This window comes from Pelobates fuscus, chromosome 10 (genome assembly GCF_036172605.1).
Source record: "Pelobates fuscus isolate aPelFus1 chromosome 10, aPelFus1.pri, whole genome shotgun sequence".
NCBI classification, from domain to species: Eukaryota; Metazoa; Chordata; class Amphibia; order Anura; family Pelobatidae; genus Pelobates; species Pelobates fuscus.
Window position 1 is genome coordinate 83,039,711 of NC_086326.1, and position 15,820 is coordinate 83,055,530.

General features: G+C 39.4%; 1 protein-coding gene across 2 annotated transcripts in view; it reads left to right on the forward strand.

Annotated features, from left to right (window-relative positions):
* SEC31B (SEC31 homolog B, COPII coat complex component) overlaps positions 1-15,820 on the forward strand; it is a 101,310-nt gene that overhangs the window by 69,645 nt on the left and 15,845 nt on the right. Inside the window, exons 22-25 of one of the 2 annotated variants that reach the window (XM_063434205.1) lie at positions 3,901-3,939; positions 9,985-10,046; positions 13,839-13,982; positions 15,334-15,453. In XM_063434205.1, the coding sequence (XP_063290275.1) occupies positions 3,901-3,939; positions 9,985-10,046; positions 13,839-13,982; positions 15,334-15,453 (365 nt within the window). The remainder of the gene's footprint in view (positions 1-3,900; positions 3,940-9,984; positions 10,047-13,838; positions 13,983-15,333; positions 15,454-15,820) is intronic. The other variant, XM_063434206.1, reaches the window with a different exon arrangement.

The window sequence follows — 15,820 nt, forward strand, 5'->3', positions numbered from 1 at the left end:
TGACGTCGCTATGAAGGAGGAGAGTTCCCCGCCCAGCGCTGGAGAAAGAGTTAAGTTTAACCCCTTCCTCCCCCTAGAGCCCGGCGGGAGTGGGACCCTGACGGTGGGGGCACCCTCAGGGCACCATAGTGCCAGGAAAACGAGTGTTTTTTTTCTATAGTGGTCCTTTAAAGGACCACTCTAGTGCCAGGAAAACATACTCGTTTTCCTGGCACTAGAGTGCCCTGAGGGTGCTCCCACCCTCAGGGACCCACTCCCGCCGGGCTCTGGGGGGAGGAAGGGGTTAAACTTACCTCTTTCTCCAGCGCCGGGCGGGGAGCTTTCCTCCTCCTCTACTTCTTCCTTGCGACGTCATCTGCTGAACGCGCATGCGCGGCAGGAGCCGCGCTCGCATTCAGCCGGTCACATAGGAAAGCATTTACAATGCTTTCCTATGGACGCTTGCGTACTCTCACTGTGATTTTCACAGTGAGAATCACGCAAGCGCCTCTAGCGGCTGTCAATGAGACAGCCACTAGAGGTTTTGGAGGCTGGATTAACCCTCAGTATAAACATAGCAGTTTCTCTGAAACTGCTATGTTTATAAAAAAAAAAAAGGGTTAATCCTAGAGGGACCTGGCACCCAGACCACCTCATTAAGCTGAAGTGGTCTGGGTGCCTAGAGTGGTCCTTTAACTCCTAAATGGCAGAGAATTGAGCAGGCTTCAGGGGCATAAACTATACATTAAAACTGCTTCTAAAGTTGTTTTGGTGCCCATATTGTCCCTTTAAACATGGTGTGCTGACATATAAAGCACTGCGTTATCAGGGTCAACATTACCTGAAAGATGCTTTTTATTAGCTACATACTAGCATATCTATGATTAATCATTAAAGGAACACTATAGTCACCTAAATTACTTTAGCTTAAAAAAAGCAGTTTTAGTGTATAGATCATTCCCCTGCAATTTCACTGCTCAATTCACTGCCATTTAGGAGTTAAATCACTTTGTTTCTGTTTATGCAGCCCTAGCCACACCTCCCCTGGCTATGATTGACAGAGCCTGCATGAAAAAAAAAAAAACTGGTTTCACTTTCAAACAGATGTAATTTACCTTAAATAATGTTATCTCAATCTCTCAATTGAACTTTAATCACATACTGGAGGCTCTTGCAGGGTCTAGCAAGCTATTAACATAGCAGGGGATAAGAAAATCTTAATTAAACAGAACGTGCACTAAAGAAAGCCTAAATAGGGCTCTCTTTACAGGAAGTGATTATGGAAGGCTGTGCAAGTCACATGCAGGGAGGTGTGACTAGGGTTCATAAACAAAGGGATTTAACTACTAAATGGCAGATAATTGAGCAGTGAGGATGCAGGGGCATGTTCTATACACCAAAACTGCTTCATTAAGCTAAAGTTGTTCAGGTGACTATAGTGTCCCTTTAATATGTGATTCCTTTGTCATTTAAAATGTATGTGTATAACTCCCCTGATTAGTTGTATTTAAAAATTAATTTGTTTTTTCAACAAAACTGAAGCCATTTAAAATCTTTTATTAGCATTGCTTTTTTTTTTTTACACTTAACGTTGTCCACCTTAGTTCCAAGTATGGCTGTGTGATTAAAAGTACTATAATTTTTTTTTTTATATTTTATACCATTGTTGTATGGTGTACTAATTATATTAAATTTTTGTGTGAATGATTAGAGCTTGCTTTAAGTTTCTTCTCTGGGATATATAGAATTATGACCCTTTACTTATTTAGTAGAGGTGACCATTGCTGGGTTATTCACTAGCATGTGGATAGCTAGGAATTATGTGTGATTTTCAAATTATAGGCCAAAACAGTCAAATTGAAGAAATATCTCGAAGTTTGTTATAGTTTTAAAGGGACACTTTAGTCACGAAAACAACTTTAGCTTAATGAAGCCGTTTTGGTGTATAGATCATGCCCCTTCAGTCTCACTGCTCAATTCTCTGCCATTCATGAGTTAAAGGGACACTATAGTCACCAGAACAACTACAGCTTATTGAATTTGTTCTGGTGAGTAGAATCATTACCTTCAGGCTTTTTGCTGTAAACACTGTCTTTTCAGAGAAAATGCAGTGTTTACATTACAGCCTAGTGATAACTTCACTGGCCACTCCTCAGATGGCTGTTAGAGATCCTTCCTGGGTCATGGCTGCCTAAAATGCATCCAAACATTCAGTATCTCCTCCCTCTGCATGCAGACACTGAACTTTCCTCATAAAGATTCATTGATTCAATTCATCTCTATGAGGAGATGCTGATTGGCCAGGGCTGTGTTTGAATTGTGCTGGCTCTGCCCCTGATCTGCCTCCTTGTCAGTCTCAGCCAATCCTATGGGGTAGCACTGTGATTGGATCAGGCCACCACTTCTGATGATGTCAGCAGATTGCTTGTTTTTCTGAGTCAAACAGCATGCAGAGCTACAGCTTCAGGCTTGAATACAGTAAGATTTTGCTATACCTATGGATGCATGGGGTGCTAGATGGTGGTTTTAACTCTGTAGGGTCTGGAATACATGTTTGGGTTCCTGACCCTATAGTGCTCCTTTAAATAACTTTGTTTATGCAGCCCTAGGCACACCTCCCTGCATGCGACTCACACAGTCTTCATAAACATTTCCTGTAATGAGTCATCCATGAGTCATGTTTACACTTCCTTTATTGCAAGTTCTGTTTAATTTAGAATTTCTTATCTCCTGCTCTTTTAATAGCTTGCTAGATCCTGCAGGAGCTGCATGTATGTAATTAAAGTTCAATTTACAGAACAGGAGATAAAAACTTTTGAAGTACCGTAAGTTACATCTGATTGTTTTCATGCAGGCTGTTTTCATGCAGGCTGTGACAGTAACAGTCAGGGGAGGTGTGGCTGCATCAACAAAAACAAAAGTGATTTACCTCATAAATGTCAGAGAATTGAGCAGTAAAACTTCAGAGGCATGACCTATACATCAAAACTGCTTCATTCAGCTTTCCTGGTACTGCAGACTCCTGCAGTGCTCCTCTCCCTCCCACCCCCCATCCCATGTTGCTGAAGGGGTTAAAACCCCTTACGTGTCTTGCCTGTCTTGCCTGGATCCAGCAGTGATGTCCCTCGGCACTGGGTCAGGCTCCGCCCACGCTCCTCCCCTGCCAATGTCAGCCGGTGGGGGAGACCTAATGCGCATGCATGGCAATGGCCGCACACGCGCATTAGTCCTCCCCATATGAAAGCATTAATCAGTGATTTTCTATGGGGATTCCAGCGACGCTGGAGTTCCTCATGCATAGCGTGAGGGCATCCAGCGTCATTTAAAACACGTTCCCTCTAGTCCCTCTAGTGGCTGTCTAATAGACAGCCACTAGAGGAGGACTTAACCCTGCAAGGTAATTATTAGAGTTTATAAAAACTGCAATAATTACACTTGCAGGGTTAAGGGTGATGGGAGTTTGCACCCAGACCACTTCAATGGGCAGTAGAGGTCTGGGTGCCTGGCGTGTCCCTTTAAGTTTTGCTATTTTGTCCTATAATTTCCTTAAATTCCTTGTCAAATTCTCCAATTTACTGGATTGCAAACTCCAAATAACTCCAGTTCCGAGGACTGCAGAATCTTTCTCCTACAAGAGGCATCATACCACTGTAGTGGTAGATTATTTACCGCTTTATACAAACCTAGTCGGGATACATCTCTTTAGCTTGATTGTCAACAAGACCCACAAGAGCATATAACAGGATGTTGGTTGAAAACCTAAACAGTTTTTAAATTACAAGAGAATAACCATACATTTGAACATGCAAATCCTGAAGCAAATGTCTTCTGAATGGGATCAGCTTAAGCCCTGCCTTTAGTGTTCCTTTAATTAACTACCAGACCTGAAGTTTGGCTGAATGCTCCAAATTCCTCTTTCAGGATGTTTTCACTGGCTTGAGAATCGTCCAGCCTCAGAAGGTAGACATTGTTTAGTTACAGGCAGCTTTGTATCACAGTGGCACAATTAGTTTTCAGTTTGTGGCTGCTTATTAAATGTTTGGCATGCTGCTATTTAAAGAAACATTAACATATTTTGGGGTTATTCACTAAACTGGGAATTGGGGAGAAGTGACAAGCAATGTCTGCTTGGCCCCTCCAGCCTACAATTTTCAATTCCTCCTTTCAGTTTTAGAAAATTTCTTGTTTAGTAAATAACCTTACTCATTTTTCATCAGATACAATTATCCTTTAAACATAGAGCGTATAATTCTCCATTTATTAAAGCATTCTTAATTATACAGTTATACAATAATGTAGACTGGAAAGAGACTCCCGAACACTAAAGTGGCCCTGTCTTAATACATCGTTTTTAATTTTAGTATTTCTTTCCTTATGCCTCCTGTATCTTAATGATTATACACCCGCTTGCTAATTGCCATTCTTTATATTGATCTTTTCTTTCTCGTGCTGGAGCTCCATATTTATGTGCAGTGATTTCATTCTCCACTGTCCATGATGTCGGATGTTTGCCTTCTGTGAGATTGATTTTACTGATGGATTTTGGGTGAATATGATTGGCAACGGAAACAGAACATTGCTTGACGCTCTGCTCATTGTCAACTTGACTGCTCTACATAAGGAAAAGTACGGTAATCCCTACTTTTCCTTCTGTGTATTAAGAAAATTAGAAAGCGTTCAGAAAAAAGAGAGATTCAGACACTCTTGCACAGCCTTGGGAGCTATATAGGTTAGATGAAGTGTATTTTTGACACATCTTCATTTTTGCTGTTGATCCACAAGAAGGTTAGAAAATTAAAAATTTGAATCAAATTCCAGTTGTACTAAACCTTTTAAAAATGTTCTTCTTGACTTCAAAACGGCAACCAGAGATCTCCTTCAATCAGCAAGCTGTTATCCCATAATTTATTAGCCACCTATCACCTTTCAGTAATGTTTGAAAAATAATTTTGGATTTTAAAGGAACCTCTACGTTAAATCTACCTTATGAGCATTCACTAAAGATGGACATTTCTGTACATAATCTTTGCCTGGGTCATTCATATCTAAGGCAAATTTGGACCTGCTGATTAAGTTATTTTATTATATCTTACATCAGGCACAGCTCTAACAGCATTGTAAATATGTATTACAATTTGATACAACTTTTATTCTTAAAATTAAATATTATGCAGTGTTAGTAAGGAGTCTCATTCTCAGACCATAATTTTACTTGGTACATTAATCGGTTAGAATAAATTGAACCAAAGTGGTTTCTCTCACACACCATGGAACATGCCCTCACACAAGTGCTAGGAACTGTTCCACCATCTGACACTAGTGGAATGTAGCCTTTTTCTGTGGTGGTGTGACTTTCTAATTGCAGGGGTGTGAAAACCTTTCCTTGAAACTTCACTCCATATACAAGTTCTGCCATTAGCTATTATTATTTTACAGCATACCCAGGAGCGAAGATAGCATTTAAACAAAGCTGTTTAAAATCTTGGGTTAAAAACAAGTGTATATGTATTGGAGTTGTGATATATATATATATATATATATATATATATATATATATATATATATATATATATATATATTATTCATTTGCTTTGGCTTGCTGGCAGTTTCCGTCTCCAATTCAAAAAAATCTATTTCTAAAACAATAAATAATTCTGGTGTTCTTTCGTGTTTGATGTGGCAATATTTACCTTTGTCAACTAAGTTGTGGTTTTGAAAGTGTGAAATATATGAAGGCATTCTTGGGGTTGTATGCCATGTCTTGGAGTGGTTTTGATGTGTTTCACAAATGTGGATATTCTTTCCTGGAATCACACGTAATAATCTGCTTTTGTGGAGTGTACTGCAAGTTTAGAATAAATGCTAGCACATCTATTAGATTTAATTAAATCTTGTCTTGTGTGTGTGTATATATAGCTGTCAGTATATATCCCATTTCATTGAATTGTGCTCAGTTCCATTATCTTACTACACAATCATACAGACATATTTATACAAACCATGACATACAATTAAAAAGGAGATCTATTCCTGGAGTGAAAGCTGTACAAACTTGCATTCTATATGAACCGCATATCTGCCAGCATTTGAAATAGCCAAAGTGGTAAATAACATTAGCAGGATTCAATTTACTAGCTTGCTTTGTTCTACAACCTGCCTTTTTAGTGTTTATGGGGCTAATAGCAGTCAAATTTGGATGTTTTGACCTATTACCCATCACTGACTGCCTTGGACATATTAGCAATTTGAAGAATATTAAATCTAGTGAACTTTAGCTGCAGAATGAGGACTAGGTAGTATTTCTGCACATATTTATTTATAGTGTTTACATGCACAACCCTAAATGTATTTCATTGACCTCTGGTAACACACATTCTCACAGCCCTGCTAGGTTTAGAATAGACATTTCCATAGGGCCACAGTGCTAGGTTTAGAATAGACCTTTCCATAGGGCCACAGTGCTAGGTTTAGAATAGACCTTTCCATAGGGCCACAGTGCTAGGTTTAAAATGGACCTTTCCATAGGGCCACAGTGCTAGGTTTCGAATAGACCTTTCCATAGGGCCACAGTGCTAGGTTTAGAATAGACCTTTCCATATAGCCACAGTGCTAGGTTTAGAATAGACCTTTCCATAGGGCCACAGTGCTGGGTTTAGAATAAACCTTTCCATATAGCCACAGTGCTAGGTTTAGAATAAACCTTTCCATATGGCCACAGTGCTAGGTTTAGAATAAACCTTTCCATATGGCCACAGTGCTAGGTTTAGAATAAACCTTTCCATAAGGCCACAGTGCTAGGTTTAGAATAGACCTTTCTATATGGCCACAGTGCTAGGTTTAGAATAGACATTTCCATATGGCCACAGTGCTGGGTTTAGAATTAACCTTTCCATAGGGCCACAGTGCTGGGTTTAGAATTAACCTTTCCATAGGGCCACAGTGCTGGGTTTAGAATAGACCTTTCCATAGGGCCACAGTGCTGGGTTTAGAATAAACCTTTCCATAGGGCCACTGTGCTGGGTTTAGAATAAACCTTTCCATAGGGCCACAGTGCTAGGTTTAGAATAAACCTTTCCATAGGGCCACAGTGCTATGTTTAGAATAAACCTTTCCATAGGGCCACAGTGCTGGGTTTAGAATAAACCTTTCCATAGGGCCACAGTGCTAGGTTTAAAATGGACCTTTCCATAGGGCCACAGTGCTAGGTTTAGAATAGACCTTTCCATAGGGCCACAGTGCTAGGTTTCGAATAGACCTTTCCATAGGGCCACAGTGCTATGTTTAGAATAAACCTTTCCATAAGGCCACAGTGCTAGGTTTAGAATAGACATTTCCATAGGGCCACAGTGCTAGGTTTAGAATAGACATTTCCATAGGGCCACAGTGCTAGGTTTAGAATAGACATTTCCATAGGGCCACAGTGCTAGGTTTAGAATAAACCTTTCCATAGGGCCACAGTGCTAGGTTTAGAATAGACCTTTCCATAGGGCCACAGTGCTGGGTTTAGAATAAACCTTTCCATATAGCCACAGTGCTAGGTTTAGAATAGACCTTTCCATAGGGCCACAGTGCTGGGTTTAGAATAAACCTTTCCATATAGCCACAGTGCTAGGTTTAGAATAGACATTTCCATATGGCCACAGTGCTATGTTTAGAATAAACCTTTCCATATGGCCACAGTGCTAGGTTTAGAATAAACCTTTCCATAAGGCCACAGTGCTAGGTTTAGAATAGACCTTTCTATATGGCCACAGTGCTAGGTTTAGAATAGACATTTCCATATGGCCACAGTGCTGGGTTTAGAATTAACCTTTCCATAGGGCCACAGTGCTGGGTTTAGAATTAACCTTTCCATAGGGCCACAGTGCTGGGTTTAGAATAGACCTTTCCATAGGGCCACAGTGCTGGGTTTAGAATAAACCTTTCCATAGGGCCACAGTGCTGGGTTTAGAATATACATTTCCATAGGGCCACAGTGCTAGGTTTAGAATAAACCTTTCCATAGGGCCACAGTGCTATGTTTAGAATAAACCTTTCCATAGGGCCACAGTGCTGGGTTTAGAATAAACCTTTCCATAGGGCCACAGTGTTAGGTTTAAAATGGACCTTTCCATAGGGCCACAGTGCTAGGTTTAGAATAGACCTTTCCATAGGGCCACAGTGCTAGGTTTCGAATAGACCTTTCCATAGGGCCACAGTGCTATGTTTAGAATAAACCTTTCCATGAGGCCACAGTGCTAGGTTTAGAATAGACATTTCCATAGGGCCACAGTGCTAGGTTTAGAATAGACATTTCCATAGGGCCACAGTGCTAGGTTTAGAATAAACCTTTCCATAGGGCCACAGTGCTAGGTTTAGAATAGACCTTTCCATAGGGCCACAGTGCTGGGTTTAGAATAAACCTTTCCATATAGCCACAGTGCTAGGTTTAGAATAGACATTTCCATAGGGCCACAGTGCTGGGTTTAGAATAAACCTTTCCATATAGCCACAGTGCTAGGTTTAGAATAGACATTTCCATATGGCCACAGTGCTAGGTTTAGAATAAACCTTTCCATATGGCCACAGTGCTAGGTTTAGAATAAACCTTTCCATATGGCCACAGTGCTAGGTTTAGAATAAACCTTTCCATAAGGCCACAGTGCTAGGTTTAGAATAGACCTTTCTATATGGCCACAGTGCTAGGTTTAGAATAGACATTTCCATATGGCCACAGTGCTGGGTTTAGAATTAACCTTTCCATAGGGCCACAGTGCTGGGTTTAGAATTAACCTTTCCATAGGGCCACAGTGCTGGGTTTAGAATAGACCTTTCCATAGGGCCACAGTGCTGGGTTTAGAATAAACCTTTCCATAGGGCCACAGTGCTGGGTTTAGAATATACATTTCCATAGGGCCACAGTGCTAGGTTTAGAATAAACCTTTCCATAGGGCCACAGTGCTATGTTTAGAATAAACCTTTCCATAGGGCCACAGTGCTGGGTTTAGAATAAACCTTTCCATAGGGCCACAGTGCTGGGTTTAGAATAGACCTTTCCATAGGGCCACAGTGCTGGGTTTAGAATAGACATTTCCATAGGGCCACAGTGCTGGGTTTAGAATAAACCTTTCCATAGGGCCACAGTGCTATGTTTAGAATAAACCTTTCCATAGGGCCACAGTGCTGGGTTTAGAATAAACCTTTCCATAGGGCCACCGTGCTATGTTTAGAATAAACCTTTCCATAGGGCCACAGTGCTGGGTTTAGAATAGACATTTCCATAGGGCCACAGTGCTGGGTTTAGAATAAACCTTTCCATAAGGCCACAGTGCTAGGTTTAGAATAGACCTTTCCATAGGGCCACAGTGCTATGTTTAGAATAAACCTTTCCATAGGGCCACAGTGCTATGTTTAGAATAAACCTTTCCATAGGGCCACAGTGCTGGGTTTAGAATAAACCTTTCCATAGGGCCACAGTGCTATGTTTAGAATAAACCTTTCCATAGGGCCACAGTGCTATGTTTAGAATAAACCTTTCCATAGGGCCACAGTGCTAGGTTTAGAATAAACCTTTCCATAGGGTTACAGTGCTGGGTTTAGAATAAACCTTTCCATAGGGCCACAGTGCTATGTTTAGAATAAACCTTTCCATAGGGCCACAGTGCTATGTTTAGAATAAACCTTTCCATAAGGCCACAGTGCTAGGTTTAGAATAAACCTTTCCATAGGGCCACAGTGCTAGGTTTAGAATATACATTTCCATAGGGCCACAGTGCTGGGTTTAGAATATACATTTCCATAGGGCCACAGTGCTGGGTTTAGAATATACATTTCCATAGGCCATAGCTCTTTAACAGACAGCACACCATCTCCAGGCATTGCACGCTTTCTTCTTTCAGTACATACATTGCTAAATCACCAAGTTGTCTGTTTCAAATAAACAGCACGTCTTTAGACATGGTTCAGTAGAAGGGTATCCTTATGACCATTGCATGGAGTTTATTTTAATTTATTCTTTATTTTCAGCAAGTGAACAGGAAGGGTGGACTGAGTCTCGCGCTTTCCATGCTACTGCGCAAAGAAAAAAGGTAAGAAATAGGACTCTTCCAAGTTTCCTTAGTAACTGTAAATATCTGTATCGTTCTGTGTATATTTGTATATGCTAGTCTACATAGTTAACTGTATGTAACTGCCAAACACTTAGAAAATGTGTGCTGCACTGTGGGTGCATGTGTGCGTGTGTACATATATGCATATATTGATGTGTTGTATGCAATAATTAGTCAGTAGTGTTTGTTTGATTAAAGTAGCTCTGAAATGTACCACTTTATTAGAGGCATTGTCTATTTACAATCAATATCCCATTTCTAGTATCTGTCTTTGCTTGGATGTTCTATCCAAGAAGAGACTTCAGGCACTCAAAGGGTTCAAAGATAAAGCAGATTTATTGGATTTAAAAATGCATTTTTTGATCTAATAAACCTGCTTTATCTTTGCACCCTCTGAGTGCCTGAAGCATCTTCTTGTATATACCATATTCTAAGGATTTGCTGGTCCTACTTCAGTAAGCACCCTGTAGTCTCTAGGAATTAAGTGCAGTCCCTCCTCTCTTTTCTTGGATGTTAGGAATTATTAGGAGAGTAGTAGAACAATCTCTTGATATTTTATCCTAATCATGTTTAGGTATCCTCTCCCATGAGTACACTGTGAAAGCAAATAAACCCCTATTCAGTGAACAATTAATTTTTATTTCTTATTTAAGTTTGTGCAAAAGTCAGCAACTAATTTATTTTATTAAATTTATTTTTTCAGTGGTCCTGTTTTTTTATCGGTTAAGTTAAAACAATGATATTTATAGTCTGCGATTTGACTGTTAATATAAAGGCTCCATTTGTTGTGCAATGAATATCTGTACTTGTGAGATCTGCCTTTTATATTTCCCTCTCTCCTTCTACAATCCTGAATTTGTAGTTTATTCTGCTGCGTCTGCCATTTATGGGATGTGCAGATTAAATATTTTGCCCGGCTAATATCAGGTAGGTTCTCAATCTAACCCTTCTCAGTGGTCTTCATGCCCCCCTCCAGTGTTTAGTTAAATCCTTTGGCTTTCTCAGGGGCCTGGCTGGGAATAGGCTGCAGGCTGTGCTCACTACAACAGGATTAGTTCCTCGTTAAAACCATCTCCTTTTGATGTGGACTTGTTGGAGAGAATTTGTTCTGACTACGTGGCTTAGCCGAGGAGGAATAATACACTAACATCCCAAACTCACACATGCTGTATTTTCTTTTTCTTTTCTTGCTTTTTACATAAAGCCTGCTTTATCAGACCGTTTACGGCTTCTTAATCGTTACATTCACGACTCCTGCTGCTGTGTAACAGAGGAGGCCAGGCCAGTGTTTTCCCACCCTGATGGCAATGGGACATATTCACCTACAGAGGCAAAACAAAAAGTATTGAAAGCTATTCATGGACGGCACAGGAAGTGGGCAAACTTCCATTACCCATTAAAGAATGAATGAATTAATTATTTTTACAAAGCTCTCTGCTAGAGTTATACTTTCGTTAAATGTCATCAGTCGGGCAGAAAATTGCAAGGGGAAAAAAAGTAATCTAGGTGTCAGCTAAAAATGTGTTTGAATTAAATAGACATTCCATACCTAGCTAGCCTTATATATAATCCATTCCAAAGTACAATTCAGTTGAACATGAACTGTTTTTAATAATTACCATTTTTGTTTTTTTGGCTCTCGGTTTTACATGATAAAATTGTTCAAGTTTTGTATAGTGTCAATGATAACTAGATGCCTGTATTCAGGTGCTGATCAAATTGACAATGCAGTTCACATTGTCCGTTCTGTAGCTCTATTTTATTCCCCATCATTTGCCTTTAGCTCGTTAATTGTTTATTCATTGTAGTGTCTTCTAATGAAAACTTCTCATTTAACCCCTTGCCTTTCAACTTGTGTGCCGTTGCTAACTTTTTATTTTTGCATTGCCTTGAAGTTCAATGGTTGCTTTAGATTGTGGGATAAGGAAGGCCACAATTTGCAATCTCTCTGCAGCTATGGAGAGAAACAAAATGGAGACTTGATAGGTAGATTTGTTTTTCTGCATTTTAAAAACCATTGCTGAAGCAAAGATAAACAGAATTTGGTATAATGGACTATATTACGCACTGACACTTTGTGGTTGACATCTAGTAAACTATTTTCCATTGCTTTTTTTTTTGTAATATCTAGGAATTCTGGACCTAAATTTGGCAGATGATACTTACTAGTGTCCCCTTCAATAAACAACATTTGATTCAGTTGTAGGGTACAAACCATATATTATATAATCTATTCTTTGTTTACTGAATATGTAACAAACCAATCCTTGTGATATTGAGACCTCTTCAGGCATAATCATACAGTCACTGGGCTTATTTGTACAATAGTGGTAATGTTCTTATAACTTTAGCACTTTGTGAGAAATGGATTAAAGGACCACTATAGGCACCCAGACCACTTCAGCTCAATGAAGTGGTCTGGGTGCCAGGTCCATCTAGGGTTAACCCAGCCTGCTGTAAACATAGCAGTTTCAGAGAGACTGCTATGTTTACATATGGGTTAATCCAGTCTCTAGTGTCTGTCTCATTGACAGCCGCTAGAGGCGCTTCTCACTGTGATTTTGCATGCGCAATTGGCAGAAGAGAGAGGACAGTCCCCAGTGCCGAGGGAGCCCGGTGCTGGAGAAAGGTAAGTGTTTAACACTTTCCTCATTCTTGAGCCCGGCGGGAGGGGAACCCTGAGGGTGGGGGGACCTATTAATACTATAGTGCCAGGAAAACAAGTTTGCTTTCCTGGCACTATAGTGGTCCTTTAAGCTTCAAAAAAACTGGGAGTAAACCTCCTCTGCCAAACTCTAATAGGAGACTAGATTGGATTTATGATAGATTGACAATGTATATTGCAATTGAAATGACTTAGAAGACCTATCATTCATAATTGGGAGGCAAATCTGAAATACATGAACATATAATATTATTCTTGCTAACTTACATTTATCAAAATTCATAGAACTTTTACAATTTGCCTTTGTTAAAAAATCAGGGACAGGGAAGGGAGAGTAACACTAAATAGTCTTAAAAACATTTAAAAAAAATCTGACTGGCATGAATATTTTGTGCATTTACTACTTGATAAAAGATTTGCAAACATTAATAATAAACATGTTCAGTTAACAGTAGATTTGTGTAGAAATTGTTTCTTTTTTTCCTAATGGTAAATGTACAGAATATCTGTATCGGTAAGTTATCAGCTATCGGCCTGAAAGTTCACAGCTTATGGATATCAGTATCGGCTCTAAAAAAAATCAATATCGGTCGATCCCGAATACACAAAACATGGTGAATGAGACTTCAGGTTTAAATTATCTAGAAGCCCCAATAAGTTTTTTTTTGTTTTGTTTTTTTGAGTCATTGAAGATCTTTTAATACAGTTTTATTTTCTTATTGTCCAAATACTATTAATATGTCATAGTTTTATTTTGCATATTTTTTTTATCAACTTTTTATTTTTTTTTATTTATTATGTTAAGAGTAAGAGCTATATTTTGTTAGAAGGAAAACTCCTACTAGTCTTATTGATTGGATTTTGCTGTCTATGCCTCTCTTCTATGCCTTTCTTCTACAGCATCCCAGTCAGTCTTTTTGTTTTTATCTCTGTATTTTGTGTTAAATGACTCTGTTTTAGGTTTGTGCATTTCCTGGTATAAATTCCTTTCTGGGATTTCTTGTTATTTATAAATTAAGCCTTTCTTGAGATTCTGTTTAAATATTTTTTTTTTTTGTGGTTCTTTCACAAATTCCTATGATTTTTTATTTCTTTTTAATCTTTAGTCAAATCCATTCATTCCTCTGGCACCAATCACTACACCTGTTATGAATTTGCCCAGTGAAGCAGAGAGCCTTCAGAATCAGTGGGACAGTAATTTGGACTCTGGTCAGCCTCATATGGGTGCACCAAAAGAAGCAACGGTTCAGGTAGGAGTCTTTCACCAGTACAGTCCAATTAGAAGTGCAAAATCATACCTCTCAGCCTTCCTGCCCACCTACTGGAACAGAGGCGGGCAGGGAAAAGAGCAGGAGCCCTTCAGTTGGGCTGGTCCGGTTGGCAAAGGGAAGGGTCCTCCAGCATATCGTGCAAGAAGTGTTCCATGCATAGTACTAGTGCCCAGTCCCTCTTGCATTTTAAAATCTGCAGGTAGATTCCAAAATCCTGGACAGGTTCCTAGGATCTATATTTGCTGAGACATTACCCACAAAATGAGGGAATTGATGAGTGAATAATTATAAGGCCATATTTGCATCTCAAGCAGATATGTATCATAGATGAGGTGTAAGGGTAAACATTAGTTTACACTAGTAGACTGCATGAAGGTGGCATGATGATAACACAAGCCTCATCTGAAAGTGGGTATGTCTATTACTAACCACACCTCTTTAATTTTAAATATTCAGATGAAGGAAATTCTGATCCCCGTTTTATATAACCTGCTCATTAGATGATTTCTTATAATTTGTTGAATATAACAGTGTTGCTGCAATGAATTGCCCTGTATATTAATAATATTAAAGGTATTGTGGATTTTATTACAGGGGGCAGGAGGGGTAGTTTGGATGCATCCTTGTGCAAACCATTACCGAATCTATTAGTGTTACAACTAACTCCAAACACCTTTACCATTTCATTGATTTGATGTGGCCATAGTGACTGAAATCTGCATGTGCAGTAGTTATCTATGAAATGCTGCACATACAGAGCTTACCCCCTTTGATGTCAGAGGGGTAATTCCACCTTCAGCGGCATCATTAGCTATCCAGAACTATATGGGATTCGCCCCCTACCTAGCTGCACCTGGTTACGTTTATCTGCCTGTTTTATGTGAACTCTGCAGGATTGCAAACTGGATCAAAAGTTCCAAGTTGACTAATGTAAATTCTGTGCGTTTTAAATGTAATTCATTGGCTGTGAGCAGTCAGCTAATACTCTCAGTCAATGAGTGGCGACAGGATTGGCATCCGATTTCTTCAGATGCATGTCACGAGAAAAGGAAGGAGGCTTGGCCTTGGGCGGGGAGGGTTAACTGTCCCATAGCAGTTTGCCTCATTACCCGTGATTCTATGGGGCATCATGCTTTGCCACTATCATCACTGCCACCCTACATGACACGTTGTTCCTAGCTACACACTGTTGTAGATAAAAGCTGCAAAAGTGACATTCATAGAAACTGGGAAAAAAGCATTCAAATAGATTAACCATTTCATTATAGTAAGAGAAATACACATTTGAGCTTGGTAATGCATTTCCTATTTAAAATGTTTTTTTCAACAGGGAATACAGCGGCTACCAGTAGAGCGGATAGAGAAAAAAGAATTGCCCCTGGCACATCAGCCTTTACAAAAAACCTTTGATGGCTTAGTGCAGCGCTGTTCAGCAGTGCCATCTGACCCGGTAAGCAAATGGTTACATGCGTAGTTCTTAAGACATTTTTGACACAGATCCCATTTTTATATATATATATATATATATATATATATATATATATATATATATGGTGTTAACTTGGGATACATTTAAAGCACATCAAATTTAATTGTTTATTTTCCTGCTGAAATATTAGGTTTAAAAAAAAAAAAAAAAAATCTGCAAAACACTCTGTACCAGAGGGGTCTTCACTGTATCGTGAACTTTGACTTTGGGCACTCCCAAGTATGCGTGAATATGTTTGGCGCTGTGGATGTAGTGCATTACAGAACATGCAGTGAAGTTCATTAGGTGTATTGTAATATCTATCCACAAACCAATATGAGGACTCCAG